The 15,444-nt window shown below is 40.2% G+C and overlaps 1 protein-coding gene across 4 annotated transcripts in view; it reads right to left on the bottom strand.

Annotated features, from left to right (window-relative positions):
• Nucleotides 1–15,444, bottom strand: part of Mpped2 (metallophosphoesterase domain containing 2) — a 168,386-nt gene that overhangs the window by 69,961 nt on the left and 82,981 nt on the right. For all 4 annotated transcript variants that reach the window (XM_047515765.1, XM_047515767.1, XM_047515766.1 and 1 more), the window contains exon 4: nucleotides 12,501–12,726. In XM_047515765.1, the coding sequence (XP_047371721.1) occupies nucleotides 12,501–12,726 (226 nt within the window). The remainder of the gene's footprint in view (nucleotides 1–12,500; nucleotides 12,727–15,444) is intronic.

Here is a 15,444-nt window from a genome sequence, read left to right as displayed (position 1 = left end):
TAAGTCACATCCCGTGAAGTCAGACCCAGAGACCTGGTTCCAGGGCGTTGCATGCAGGTATGAACAGAACTGTAGCACCAGAGAGGTCTGGGTTTTATTAATGGACCCAGCAGCAGGTGAGCTATCTAGGTTGCACCTTCCTTGAAAATTCTGATTTAGAAGAGGAGACACCCTTTTTCAGCAAAATGATACATGGCGCTGGGTGCTTCAAGGGAATCCTTCATTTTAGCACTTGTGAATTAGGACAAGCACCTCCAACTCCCCATCTTTTGCAATGGCCTGTCACACAGGTGACTGGTGAAGTATATGCATGTGTGCAGATCCACAAATAAATCTAACTATGTACAGGACGAGACCATAAAGCTAGAATAAGAAAGTTCATTTCCAAATTACCCGCAGACACACATTTTACAATTAGAGAATGTGGCCTTTTTTCCTGACTGTAAAAATAAAACTGTGTCCTGTAAGAATGTTCGAAATCCCAGGAGAAGCTGAATGAGCGAAAGGAAAAACACAAGAGAAAATCACTGCCGCCCTTTTAGGGCATTTCCTCTTGGCTTTTGTTTTCTCTCTCTCTCTCTCTCTCTATATATATATATATATATGTATATATATATATATATGATTATTATAATGTTATGATTCATCTATATATTTTCGATGAGGATATGGTTTTTTAAATGCTTCCTGCTAATTAAAGGAAGAAAAACCTGTCATTGCTTCCTGATAAATGATGCCAATTCTTCAGTGGCTAAAATCATTCAAGGTCCCTATGAATGGCTTTACTTGAATTGTAAAATCTTCACCCTTGTGAGTATCTGGCTAACTGGTGAGAGTTTACACGGCTTGGGAAACTGAATCCTTAACCATGGGGATTTTTTTTGTTGGTTTGTTTTGTTTTGTTGCATGATTTCTATCCTTGATGATTTTACTTTTCTCTTCATTTTTTTTTCTCATGTGCAGACAAAAGCTTTGTTTGATCTCATTCAGAAAAAGATCTGGTTCAATATTTTCACAGTGAACCAAACAGAATGGATAGTCTTTGCCATGTCTGTTATTCTTCTTTATCAATAACTCAATTATTCTGTTTACGGTAAGAGCAAAGCCAAAACCGATTCATAATGAAAATTCGTATCAGCAGTTACAGAGCCTGAGATTGACTTCGGAGTGCTGGTGAGCCTGTGTGGTTCACAGGTTAACCAAACTTCAGAATTTCCTAAGAAGTGATCCTGTTTCTCTCAGGCTTTTCAGAACAAGAGTTCAAACTCTGTAAAAGGTAATTCCTACAGCAAATAACCTTAGAAACCACTCCCCTCCTTGGTAGCAGATTTTCCCTTTGGTAGTGATACTGAGCAGCGCATACAGCATGAGTGTAGGAAGGCACTCAGTCAGTGCTCTGAAAATTCCCTCGCCTTTCATGGCCTCCTCTGATGCTGCTCTGCAAGCCAGCAACCACACAGAATTCGCCTCCGGTAAGAGCTATTTAAAAGCGCAAAGGTCAGATTCAACATTAAACACACACGCTTGGGTTTCCCACTTTTTCTACTCATTCTGCTGGCCCATAGGTAAGTACCTCTTCTTTCATAATTATCTCTTTTTAGGAGAGAGGCTGAATTTGGATAAGAAAAGGAATGAGTCTGCCGCTTCATCTGAAAAGAACCCACATTAAGGAATAAATGCTTAGTAACACAGGCAGCACCAGCACAGCCTGAAATCCTCATTGCCAAAATAACGTAAAGGTAAAATCCACAAATAAACCCGATGAGGTTTTTTTGGTTTTTGGTACCGGGGATAGAACCCGGGGTGCTTAGCCACTGAGCCACATCCCCAGTCCATTTTAATTAACTAAGTTATTTTTGATTTTGAGACAGGGTCTTGCTAAGTTGCTAAGGGCCTCCTTAAGTTGCTGAGACTGGCTTAAACCAGAGTTTTTAAAACGAACTTGTTTTCCCTTAAATGATAACACCAAACGAAACAGAGAAGAGTGGGGAGGTGACTTAGAAAACCCAACAGCATATTTTGACTAGTTTTGCCATCAACAATTTCAGATTTAGTTTTAGACTAGCAGCTAGACTAAAGCCAGAGTTTTCCTATTGATTTCTGATTCAAAATAAAAATAGAGGGCCCCACAATGATAGTGATTTAGGGGTTAGTATTATAAATCATTAAGGCAATTTAAAGAAAAAAAAAATGTTTCCCTAGTTTCTGTCTTCAACAAGCTTCTTTCTAGAACCATGGTGACCTAAGCTACTTCTCATGGCTTGGGAAGCCTTGCATGGCATAGAAAGTCTGAATACCATATTACATTCAGCTTCAAGATTGATATATCCCAGAATTTCAATATATACAGTAGCTCAAAATGCAGTGAGAAAAACAGTAGCCTCCATTTATTAAGCCAAGCAGCCGTCAGAAGCACTTAGGTTTATGTGCAACCTTGCACATAATGTATGAAAGAAATGCATAACCCATTTTAGAAAAGAATGGAAAATCAGTGTGTCAACTCTGACCTTGCTTCTCCTTTACAAACACAGCATTGGTTTTACTTAATCTTCAATGTTGATTCACCATGGATTCATATGAAATTCTAGTACCACTTTTTATTTATGTGATCCATCCTCTACACCCATCAGGCCAAGACACTAGGCCGACATGTATCTAAATGAACCAATATATATCACCAGCACCAGCACTTTCTGATGCTGTTTTGGAAAATTCCATCCTGGGTAGAATCTTATTTAGGCAAGGGCTTAACCACTTTCTCTAATTTGCCCTTATATAGGAGGTGCTTCTCTTCTCGTTGCCTTTTTATTTCATTTTTTTGGCTGCAAATTCACACTTGAACATTATTAGTCATAATAACTATATTTGCACTTTAACCAAGTTGATCTCTTCTAATATTTGAGCAAAACAGTCTTCTATCCTCTCCTGAATTAATGCAGATTGGCAGCTCACCTTTTCTGCTCTTTGCAGAACGCATGCACTTTCTGCTAACCCAGAGGCTTTGAAATTTGCCACTAACTTCGTGTTGGAGCAGCCCTCATGGAACATTCACATTCAATTTATAGTCACCATCCAACATTACCTTTATTTTTCCTGGGTGAAAATGCACTGCCAAGGGTTACTCATACATTGAATATGATACTCCGTTTAAGTGACCTTAAAAATGTCCCATATGTCTTCATTTAACTGACATCTATTCACTCTTCCACGCCTTTGGACCAAATGCAGCCAATACACAGGATTCCTTTCCTAACTGGTTTCTACTTATCTAGATCATAAGCAGTTTGTCACATAAAGAAACTGTAACCACTCACTTCTTAAAATCCTCTCTCTCTCTGTGTCTCTCTGTCTCTCACTCACACAGGTTAGCCATTTTTCTAGGCTGTGGACTATGTACTTCATTTCTGCCCCTACTACCCTGATATATCACCAGAGAGACAAAACGAAAACATCACAGCCAGCCTGAAACCAAAGATTTTTGCTTTTTCAGGGAAGAAAACACTTTATGTAACATTTACTGAGTACCAGAAACTTGACATACATGATCTCATTTTAATCCTATGAAAAACATGAGTGATGAAAAAAATAAAAATAAAGTCTTCGGAGGCAAATATATTTTAGTTTGATTATTTTTTTAGTCCTTGCAAAATGAGTATCCTGGGGTGAGCTATTTATCTTCTCTTACCTTAATTTTCTCATCTCTCAAATGGGGATAATAATACTTCCCTTATAGGGTTGCTGTGAGCCTTACAAACAGTTACATATGGTGACTGTATTTGAGTGATCCTCAAGATGGAGTAGTAATTATTATTTGCATACCCATTGGACAGATGAAACTGCAGCTCAGAGAGATTAAATAGCGCATTTAAGTGTTTAACAAGGTAAATAAGTTCTCAATGATAAAACGGAGACTTAAGCTTGCTGGGAACAGCCTGTTTCCAAGACCAAAGCTTGCAGGACTTAACACTATGCTGTCCCAGTAGGTAGAAACAGTGTCTGACATGGATGCAAAGTTCTCAGTGTGTGCCTTCCTGCTATAAAGGTCCTACTGGAAGTTTCGTAAGCCTAAGAAACTGATGGTTTAAGCAAAGAGCGAATAAGTAAGAAGAGTTTAGCCCAATTTCAATAAATCCTTCACCATCAGAGGAGGTGTCCCTGGCCTCCACCAAGCTTCCCATGGGCTTGCAGAGGAATCCAAGAGCGGATGAGTGACATCATGCCTTGTAAGCCCTCTCACAGAACCGCACAGAAGGGCAGAGTGCTTCTCCCCTGTCAAGCACGGAGCACAACATGGCTTTGATTATTGAGACCAATTGTGAAACAGCTCTGGCGGCACACAGGCTCAGCAGACAGGGCGGGAGGGATGTCCCGTGGTGATGCTCTGCAGATGCAGTGGTGCTGGCAAAAGGAGAGCACTAGGCAGAAGGGCAACCTCCCATCTGTGTGCCAAAGCTCATGTCACCTTCATGGAAGATCTCTGGAGGATTTAAAAATCGCGTATCGTTACCTGGACTAACTTGTGAACACAGCTGAGCTCCCGGGGAGAAGTGCAGCATGGGAAGACAGAATAGCCGCCATGACCAAAGCCAGACAAATGTGGGTTAAGACTGTCATGGGACCCCAGTGGGCTTACTGTCTGGTGAGATCTGGAGAAATTCACCCTACACTTACAGAGTACAAAATTAAAAAAAAAAATGTGTGTCTGTCAAACAGTTTAAAAATAAATGGTACAGCATCTACCTGACTCTGACTTGAAGAATTCAACCAACCATTGAGAAAAAGGAACATGACATAATGGATAATTGGCTTATAATATCCAGAAGACGTGCAGAGAGCCCACCTGGTGTAGCTATGAACCTCAACCTTTATGCTGCCCCTTGACTGCTGCGGAAAAGAAACAGTCTCCAAACCCACTAGCAATTTCTCTAGCTTCTCACGGCATGGGGATAAGGTATCTGAGGTAAGGAAACAATCTACTAAAGAACCTAAAAGGCTGGTGGAGCCTGTCTTTGAAAACTGTCACTGTCTTAAAGTTAGGTTTGTCCTACGCCCTTCCTCACTTTATGAAATCAAGCTCACCTGGAGAGTTACTATGCTCTCTGCACTTCTGAATGCTCAGGAAGGAGGTAGGCATGTTCTTGAAACCCTTGGACACAGTTCAGGGCTTTGTTTGGTTCCATTTTCTTCTATAATCTCTAGTCTTCTGTTCTGTAGATTCACAGCTGCCTGACCTTGCATTGGAAATAGTTTCTTTTATAATACTCTCTCATCTGTATTGACTTTTAGTCCATCAGCCATAGACATATTTCCATCACTACCACCATCACTCATTCAATCATCAGATAAGGACTGCATGTTGACTATGTGCTAGACATTGGGTTGGATGGACCAGGTTTTGCGTGAAGAACAAAGTCAACAGGCCCCTGTCCTCATGGAACTTATAGCCACGTTATAATCTCCCTTTATCCACCAGCTGCAACTCTGGATTAAAAGGAGACTGTGAAGGTAACATGAGAAAATGAAATGACAGCCAGTGACTGCCAGCCATGCCTCAGAAGGTCCAGGTCTTCTCTGGAGTCCAGTGTATGGGCCCATGCCAACCTGGCTTCAGCTGTGGCACATTGCCACCATGCCAACACTTGCTTCCCTTTTTGTGTATATGCCCAGGAATGCTACCTCTCTCTCAACTGCTGCATGGTGCTTCAGCTGGGAAAGCCACACACAACACATACTTGACCCCTGATGTGTGCTGAGTGTGAAGTTGTCTTTGTGATGCAGAAGGACTAGAAGGAGCTGACCCATGTCTACAACACACTGGGATGAACACTTTTCTTTTTTGAAACCTTACTCTCTGGAGCACATCATGCAAAAGCTGCTGGGGTATTCCCTTTTTCTCAATACTCCTGTTTTTCCCCTGTAAGCATGCCTCCCCACTTAATCCTGAGAGTCCCTAATGAATAGTGGCATGGACTTCTGTACACCCTTTTTGCAATTAAGTAGAAACAGACACGTCTTTATGATGAGAAGTGGCCACTTCCTGAGCTGCTTCAGGCTGAGGAGTAGACTAGGATATCCTGGTTTAGTCTAGAGAACTTGGCAAAAAAACCTCTGGATTCTGGTCCTATTTCTCCCCGAACCAGCTCTGTGACTTTGGGCAAGTGACCTTCTCTGTCAAAAACTCCCTAACTTGGTCTCTCCGTCCAAGGAAGCAATACTGAGCAACCCTGATACAGAAGCACTTGTAGATGCTGGTTCTTGTTCAGTATTATTCCTACTACTATTCCTTATTTTAAAGAATTGCCATGGGCCCAAGTGAGATAACACATGAGCGTTCTCGGAGTGAAAGACATCATCCAAAGGTAAGTTTATCCTTGTTGTCTGCTGAGTTGCCCTCTCAGCATGTGCAGGCAAAAATTGACATGATGCCAGCGGCTGATAGGAAGCACAAATGAATGCCCAGGAACCTTTCTCTAACCCCCTCCACATTCCTCCATGCAAACGCCTCCACGCATCAGATAAAGTCAGATAAAGGTAACCGGACAGGCTGCAATGGTTGAGCTGCGGGCGTGAAGGTCTGAGTGGGATCCAATAAAACAGGCTCTGCATAAACCAGCTCTGGACGTGGACGTGGTATTTACTGTACCCTTTTGGCTATCAATGGGAGGTAGGAAGCCAACTGATCGGTTTTGCTTTCTCCTTTTTCAAATAAACAGGGCAGTTGTTAAACTAGAAGTGAATCTGATCCCGTGCGGCTTTAAGAGCAGTCAGCTGCATTCTGAAACAGGCAAAAATGTAAACAGAGCCCTGTAACTCTAGACCAGGGCAGAGCAGCCATAGGTTTCATAATGGGAGAGTCTATGGGCCCTGGGCCAAGAAAAATGAAATGTTAGTCCAGGCCTTTAAACAGAATCATGTAAAAGCAGAGTGCATATTTGTTTAACACATACACACAAGGCCTCTTTCTATGCCAATACCTTTCGGAACCCTCCTGAATAAAAGTTGGGGATCCCTAAAAACATGGTACAGAACCAATATACTGCTTACATAGTCTTACTCTGTAGTACAAAAGTATTTTTCTGCTTGCTGAATGTGAGATGTTTCTTTTTTTCTTTTCTTCTTCTTCTTCTTCTCCTGTTTCTTTTTTTTTTTTTTTTTTGCCCAAGTTAATTACAAAGTAGAACTGTGAAAATAAAATAAATGAGCCCATTCCAACCATCCCCATATCAGAATTCTATCACATGAGTTGCCAATTGGTTTTCTAATCCTCTCACTCAATATCTGCTGTTAATTTGTTCGCTATTTCAAGAACTTAAAGACTGTCAGCAAAATACATGATGCATTACAAAACTTATAATTGGAAATAAAAACATCTGAGGCTTTTCTGACAGGGTAAACATAAAGTACTACCGCACTGATCAGAACAAGGAAACGTGAGCAACCTTGTAGCTGTTTGTGTGCAAACACAATTATAAATGCTGCAGAGAGTGGAATCAACACTTAACTCCCACTTTGAAAAATACGGAGAAAATTACATCTAAATGAATGAATGAACTCAAAGTGTTCGTGATATGAAATGAGGGGAAGAAAGGAGGGGGGAATCCTGCTCCAGCCTCCTTTGAAAATGCGACTCAATGGGCTTTCTCTTTCTCTTTCAGCCATTTTAGAATTACACTGCCTAGGCCTGATCTAATTTTCCTGCTGTAGAAGTTAAGGCACTTCCTCCACAGTTACTAAATCTGACAAATTACACCTGGGTCCACTCTAACGTGAAAAAATGTGCTCTTTGTTCCTGACCCCTTGGTCAGCCTAGAGATCAAATTCCTGGACATCGGAAAGTCCCACTCATATTCATTAAACGCCACGGGAGACCAGCTCTGTGTTTCTATTCAAGAGAACGAGGTGTAGGCTATTGCTGAACAATACAGCTGCTCCACACCAGTCAGTGCAATATGGACCTTTTACTTTTTGCAGCTCTACTGCTGATCAATTAGTGTGTGGATTTTCTTCTACGTAGCATCTTAGTGTCAAAAGAACAAATGAAATCAGAAAAAGTAGAGCCCAGTTGATTTTTAACTCCCAAGTTCCACAAGTAAGTTGACTGAAACCTGCATGCACTAAATTCAACTCATGGTCAGTAACCAAAAATTTCAAAAAAAATGATTTTAAAATTCTACCTCCCCTTACCCTGGCCAGACAAGCCTTTCATTATCACTGTGGCTAATATCTGACAGATTAGATGTTTTGTCTCTTTCTGACCATACTGAGCCTTTGGAAAAGACATTCCAGAGCTGAGAGTGAATCCAAAAGAGGAAATCGGGAACCATCTTGGAGACAGAGAATCAACACAAGGGGCACGAGAAATCCCTGAGCTTTCAAAGTTCAAGGCTGACCTAACTGCCTGGCAACACAAACCCTCTTCTCCTGACCCCCCAAAAGGGAGAGAAGAAACCAATGGCAGGGGAAGTTAAGCAGATCTGTGACTGAACAGTTCAAAGAAGATGCCCACTTGCTTTCCTCAGGGTTCCTGGAAGAAGGAAATGATGACAGGATACATAAGAAGCCACAAAACCTGCCTGAAGGCCTTCAGAGGCAGGGGTGACCCAGAAACTCATCAACGTTTGCCCTCCCTCCAAGGGAGCCCCCTCCTTCCCAGACATGTCACATCACTCACAACTTCTTCAGATGAAGACACTAAATTTCCCTAGACCCACCAAACCACATTCAAATTCTCTTGCTTGGGGATCTAATAAGTACCACAACATACCCCGGTTGGAAAGGCTCTGATGTGTTCTAAGTTATTTTCTACATACAAATGTCTGTTAAATTGTAAATCAGGAAACTGAATTCTTCTCAGTCTTTAGGAAGCTTTTAGCTGAGACACAAGTTATAAACATGCAATGAATACAGATTAATATTTTCTGAAACTGAACTAAATCTCAATCGATATTTTTTTATTTGTTGTTCATTTTTTATTTTTGATGCTGGAGGTCAAACCCAGGGTCTTGTGCATACTAAGCAGTCACTCTATTACTGAGATACACTTTAACCCCATATTTAAAAAAAAAAACAAAAACATGAGTTAATAGTTATTTACTTGATCTAATGGTAATTGCTTTTGAGAATCCTATGGCAGGACAGAAATCCTTAGTGTCAGGCTTCTGATTTTGTTTCTGCTTTTAAATTAAAACTGCTAGCAATATTAGCAATTCAGAACTTAATATTTCCTTCAGAAAATTCATTGCAAATGCATGGAAATCAATATTAATCAGTTTACATGATTTAGGGATTCAAATATTTATTGGATCATTAAGCTGGCATTTACTTGCAGGAGAATCTGAGGGATGGTACAAAACTTTTGAAGGGAGAAAAATAGTATCTATGGTATGATTTCTCCCAAATTTTATTTCTAGTCAAATTTTTAATAGTGGAAGATGTTAAAAATTGTACAAGGTATCAAAATCATCATGCATACTCACAAATATATACTTAAAAAAAAAAAAAAAGATTCTAACTGTGGTAAACATTCCACTGGGGGAGGGCTATGGAAAAGACTAGGGTAGATCTCATTCCCCATTTTACAACAGTGTCCTATAGTCACCCAGTCAGCAGAGGCTGAACTAGGGCCAGAACTCACCCATCTGGTCCTAGTACATCAATGTCTTAGGAAGGCTGACAAAGGAATGAAGCAGAGTGGAAACATCAACGTTCCACTGGATGTAATGGCTACACTTATCAAATATTTACTCCATGCCTGGAAGTCTTCTACCTGCTGTGAAGGCATTAACTCTGTCTTCAAATCAACCCACTTCAGGGAAGTAATGTTTCCCATTTTAAAGATGAGAAAATAGAGGCAGGAAGATGTTAAGAAACTCATCCTGGGTCCCACAGTTGAATAGAAATGGAAGACATTGTTCTCCCTACACAGAAATGCTAATGTGGACATTCCTAAATGAATGTTCAGATTATCAGTAGTCCTAGAAATATTCATTTTAACACAATAGCCTCACAGTGAGATTCAAACAACTGATGTCTTCAAATATAGGATGAAACTGAAATTTCCTTTCCATCAACCTTTGTATTCTTGGTCGAAACACAAAATGTCAACAATTATGGGTGGGAAAAAATCCAATTTAGAAACCTCCCTCATTGTAAAGAGGTGCTCAGTAGGAAATAATTCAAATTTGTGGAAATCCCAATACACATTACATGTAACAACAACTTCAGGATAACCCTTCAGAAAACTAATGCTGCCTGTCTTCTTAACTTTACCACCCTCCTCAATATTAAAATTTAAAAATCTTAAATGGTCCAATCTAGTTCAGAGATAACTGGATTGTCTGAAGTTTGTAACATCACCAAAGGCAGCTCATGTCCAACACATATCACATATTTGACTTACTCTGGTTTGTTTTTATTTCTTGAGATACTGCAAGGTCTGTCTCAGGACCAAAAATCATCCCCTCATCCATCACCACTGGTAATGACCTCTATCCTAAACAGATTTGTATCAGTTCAGATAATGGAGGGAGTTAGTTGCTGTCATCATTTCGGCAACAATCAATCCAGGGATCTCTGAAAGTCCTGTTTGATCGGGCATAGCCTAAAATGCTCTGTGCCTCCTCTTGAAGATTTTTCAAAAATCATCCTATGTTATTAAAGAAATGATTTTAACTCATATGTAGAGCTTCTCTGACAATCAGAACTCATTTGTCAACTACTATATTGTTTTTAAGAACTCGACTGTGAAGGGAGAAATGTTCTGGATGTATCCTGCCCTATACAGAAATGCTAATACCAACATCCTGCGTTACCCTGAGATCAGTTTCTAGATTGCAGGTTGACAGGACTAATTTCTGCTGTTTGTTCTCTTGCCCTTTTCCACCTTTTCATGCATAATAATAAAAAAATGATGGATATTAATACAGAGGGAGATGAACTGGATCTGCCAATTATAACCTCTAATCATCACACCACACCCACCACCAGTCCTCAGTCATTCTGTGTTCCCTGCAATCAGAATGGCCGGGTTCAAATCTGGATGTTACCACTTACTATCTGTGGTGTTTCTGAGTAATTACTTCACCTTTCTGTGCGTGAGTTTTCTTATCTGCCAAATGAGGATCATAACAGTGTCTATCCTCCACAGGTATTGTGAGGATGGAATGAGATAACAGTTACAATGGGCTTAGAATACTGCCTGGCAGATAGTATTTAATTAAGAGTTCACAATCATGGTCAAGTTGATTTTCAAGAGAAATGAACTTCCTGTACCCATTCATCAGTTCCTTCTGGATACCAACCAGTAAAGGCAGGAAAACAATTATAGAAAATATCTCAACTTTTTATCTCACAGAAGACAAACCAAACTGTTAAGTGAAAAAGGCAATCTTAATTCACTGCCTGTCCTCTTTCAGCCTTAGCCACAGCTTCTAGGGAGGGATTAGGGTGTTTTTCCAAATGGGGTAAGTAAAGTTCAGTTCTGCTCAATAAAATAATACACAGAGCCTTCAGAAAATAAAGTGGGGGGCCTAGACTTTTGAATTCTCTGATACTGATCATCATCTGGTTCAACACTCCCATTTTAAAGATGAAAACACTGACTCTGGGGCCAAGTGACTTGTCCAAGTTCACATAAGTGCACAGTGGAAGAGCTAAGGGCAGAAAAATGGTAATTATTATCCTAGGCAAATTACCAGGCCCTCTCCCAAGTCCACCGCAAATGTCACTGTTTAGTCCTTATGATTACCCTAATAGGTATTATTTTTGCAGTCTAAGATACATAAACTAAGGCTCAGCACCATGAAGTAACTTCAAGACCTGACGACTATCAAGCAACAGAACCAAGATCCACAGTGCTTCCTGCCTGGTCCATAGGTTATATACCTGCTTCAAGTTTTCTCAGGCACAGTTTTGAGAATTCTAGGACCAAGCTCTCAACCAGTAATTCCAAGCTGCCTGTGTATTGGCTTCACCCAGGGTAAGATTTCTGGGCTTCATTGAAGAGAGGTGAATCATAGCCTGATTTGGGGGCTTCAAAATCTATTTCAACTGAACTGGTCATTCTGACATGTAGAGAGCTTTGAGAAACCCTAATCTACGCCAAGTATTTTATGACTCCGTTCGGTATAAAATGAGAGAGAAATGAGCTACCAAAGGTCACTGGAATGTTCAGGAGCCAAACCTGTGTGAAGGGTAATGTGGGACCTTCCCCAGATCACCCTGTGTCTTACACACACACATATGCATCCCAAATCCCATACATATGTACATATCTATTGAAGTCCTACTTCCATTGATCTTTCCTAAAGGAATCTGTTTCAAAATGAAAATAACATATACTATGTTTGCAACAATACCAGAGAGTATGTGTTTTGTTGGAAATACAGTAATAAGCTTTCCTTCCATCCTGATCATTTTCATTTGAAACATCCAAATCCAAATCATGCTTTCTTGATGTCAAGCTACAAAACAGAGGGGACACTGTTTGAATTAACACTTACCAAGGTGCACCGTATATCCTGAATCCTTTCACTGTTACCTCCGAATCTTGCAAGTAAATACTGTTTGTCAGGAGGGACTGAACATTGTCAAAGTCCTCTGGTTTCAATTTGGACACAGAGGGGAAACGGTAGTAGTCCTGTTTAACAAGGTCTGCCATGAATTCCTTATCAAATGTCAGTTCATGATTCCCAGCAATCACTATTTTATATTCATATGGCAGGTTTCCTGAAATAAGAAAAAAAGAGCACCAATTAGCACGTTCATTTCCCATCACAAAGTACAACAGCCAAGACTGTGTGATTAGCAGACACTTCACTCAAATGAAATAGCTCACACATTCCTTTATATTTCCATATGAACCAAAATTTATGATTATTCCTTGATGCTAACAAAAATAAACAGGAGATAGGAAGCTGCTAAGAAGCTAGAAAGCTACTAAGAAAACATTAAGCTTTCTAGTTCTATTTCCCTCTTCTGTATTCTATAAATTCACTGTGATGGGATCTACACTGTAATGAATCTATACTTCACAATTATCCCATAAAAAGCATTTTAATCATGATACCTAAGAGAAGGCCTGAGCTTGGTTTGGTTGTCAAAAAAATAAGCCAAACAACTTTTCTTAAAAACTCAGATAAATGTTGGATTTTTAGTATATCCTTCATAGAAAAGACATGGCATAACCAAGCATTCCGCAATTTACATATATGAAAGGAACCACATAGTACAATTTCATATTGCAAGTCTAATTTCAAGTTTACCTCCTGGCTTGTGAATAAAAAGAACATTATTAAGGGCCCCCTGATTGGAAGGCTAACTTTCCCCCCATTGGGATGGGAGAAGAAACTGTAACGCTTAACCCCCTTTTAATATTTATGGTATGGAAATGTGAGTTCTCGGTGTGTGCTTTTTATGCAAAAGTTTCCCGATCGAAATGAGATAATTCTGGGAAGAAGAATGAAAGCTATAAAGGAAAACCCAAACACCAGACTTCTGCATAGATTTATAATGTTTGAATAAAGTACAGATCATACATATTAATAACTCACCGTGAAGCTATAGGAACCAAAATCCAAAGGCAGATAGTACCGGGCAGCTGTACCCATTCTGAGATTAATGCCCTTTTCTCTACTCCGTCACTACCCATCTCTCAAGCCTCGCTGTTGGGCTGCTGCTCATTTTATTTTATTTTGGAGGAAGAAAAGGACAACAGTGCCCATGATTCTAGCTTCCTGAGACTCCTAGATCCAATGCAAAATTAATGTTTCCTGCTATTCCAGGAAGAATTAAAGTTACTATTCTCAGGAAATTGGATACACTTGTTGTAAGAATTGGTCCTTACCAGCAAGCCAGGGTCAATGATCTAATTAAGGAAGCTTAGTGGGGAAGAGAATTGGGGGCGGAGGTTGGGGAGGGGAGCAAGTTCTGTCATCGGTCCACTTGGATTTCAACAACACAAACCGCAAAGATTACACTGCGAAGTCCTTCCTCACAATCTCAGCAGCATACTGCAAATGTAGCTGTTAATCCTACAGTGGTTTTTAGGACTGAGATTTGCACTGTTTTGCAATGTTACTATTTTTCTTTAGTTTTTAATTTTCAGTTTCTAATGGTAACAGAATTGCATATATAGCGGGTGCATTAATGGGGAGGATAAGAGAGAGATGAAAGCAGTCTGATGGAAAATGACACCACGGAGAGATGAAATCAGAAACATTGAGGCCAAGAGTCAATGCATATCCTTGATTACTAGCCCACTCTGTCATGCCTTCGGCCTCAGTTGTTTGCAAGGCTGTGCTGAGGAGCACATCCAAAATAGGAAGCCTCCCTCAAATGCATGTTTATGCAAGTTTGGCAATTATTAGTGTGATGTAAGTTGCAAGCTACTTAGAATTGGTGGCAATTCTTTGCACAATCCCTGCACTTGAAGCGCAGATGAAAGATACTATTATTAACAGGGCCACAAATTCCCAGCACTGTACATGTTGGAAATTAGTAGGCCCTCCTACTCTAATATCATAGCTTTGTGAATCCAATAACCTGATACTGTGCCCCCAGCCTCACCTGTGCTCCCAAAGCCAAAACAGGCTAAAATGTTTTCCTGGACAGTAAGCTGTCCCCAGACAGGTCCTGCCTGTGTGAATCTTTGAGCCGCTCTCCTTGTACACATCGCACTGTGGCTGTCCAGCTCCACTTTAATCTTTCAAGATGATGGATTCACTGTAAACCCTTTCATTATGCACAACGGCTCTTGCAAGAGGGCTCGGCTTCTCCATTTGTCCTCATTTTAGAGCTTTGGTTCAGAACAGGTAAGACCAGGACACAGGGTGAAGGAAGTATATTTTCCCCCTTCAGACCAGTGTTTTTAAAAAGGAAAAGAAAAACAGCTGCAAAGTAAATCTTCCTCAGGATGACAGGCATCCTCGGTGTCTTTTAAATCAAATTTTGGAAACTCGGCATGAAGAAGTAGCCACTGAAATGAACAGCCGCAGACAACTGTGATGATATTTACACATCACCAACAAACTCATCTCTTCCTGGGAATCCAATAGTAGTTTCCAACTTCCATCCTCTGTTACCTATGTTATGAGATTGTCTGACATATTTTCTTTTTTGCTGAACTGACCTTTCATCTATAATCTGCCAACCTTTATGTTTTATATGAAAAGTGTAAGCAGGGCAGCTGACAAATCTCCTGTTACTTGATGGCATTTTCATTTTTTTCCAGACTAGATTAATTTGGAAGGCTCTGCAGTCAAGCTTCAAACTTCTTGATATTCAAATGGCGTCACTTTTAAATTGTCAGACAAAGAGGTGCCTGCCTTTAAACACTTTACTCAGATCAGCCCATCTAAGCCAACCTGCTTGGGGAAAAAAAAAAAAAAAAAAAGGCCACATATAGATATTCTAACACGGAAAAAAAATTTTCCCTGAATGACATAA

Source organism: Sciurus carolinensis, chromosome 11 (assembly GCF_902686445.1).
Source record: "Sciurus carolinensis chromosome 11, mSciCar1.2, whole genome shotgun sequence".
Taxonomy (NCBI): domain Eukaryota; kingdom Metazoa; phylum Chordata; class Mammalia; order Rodentia; family Sciuridae; genus Sciurus; species Sciurus carolinensis.
This window is presented reverse-complemented; position numbering and strand designations above follow the sequence as displayed.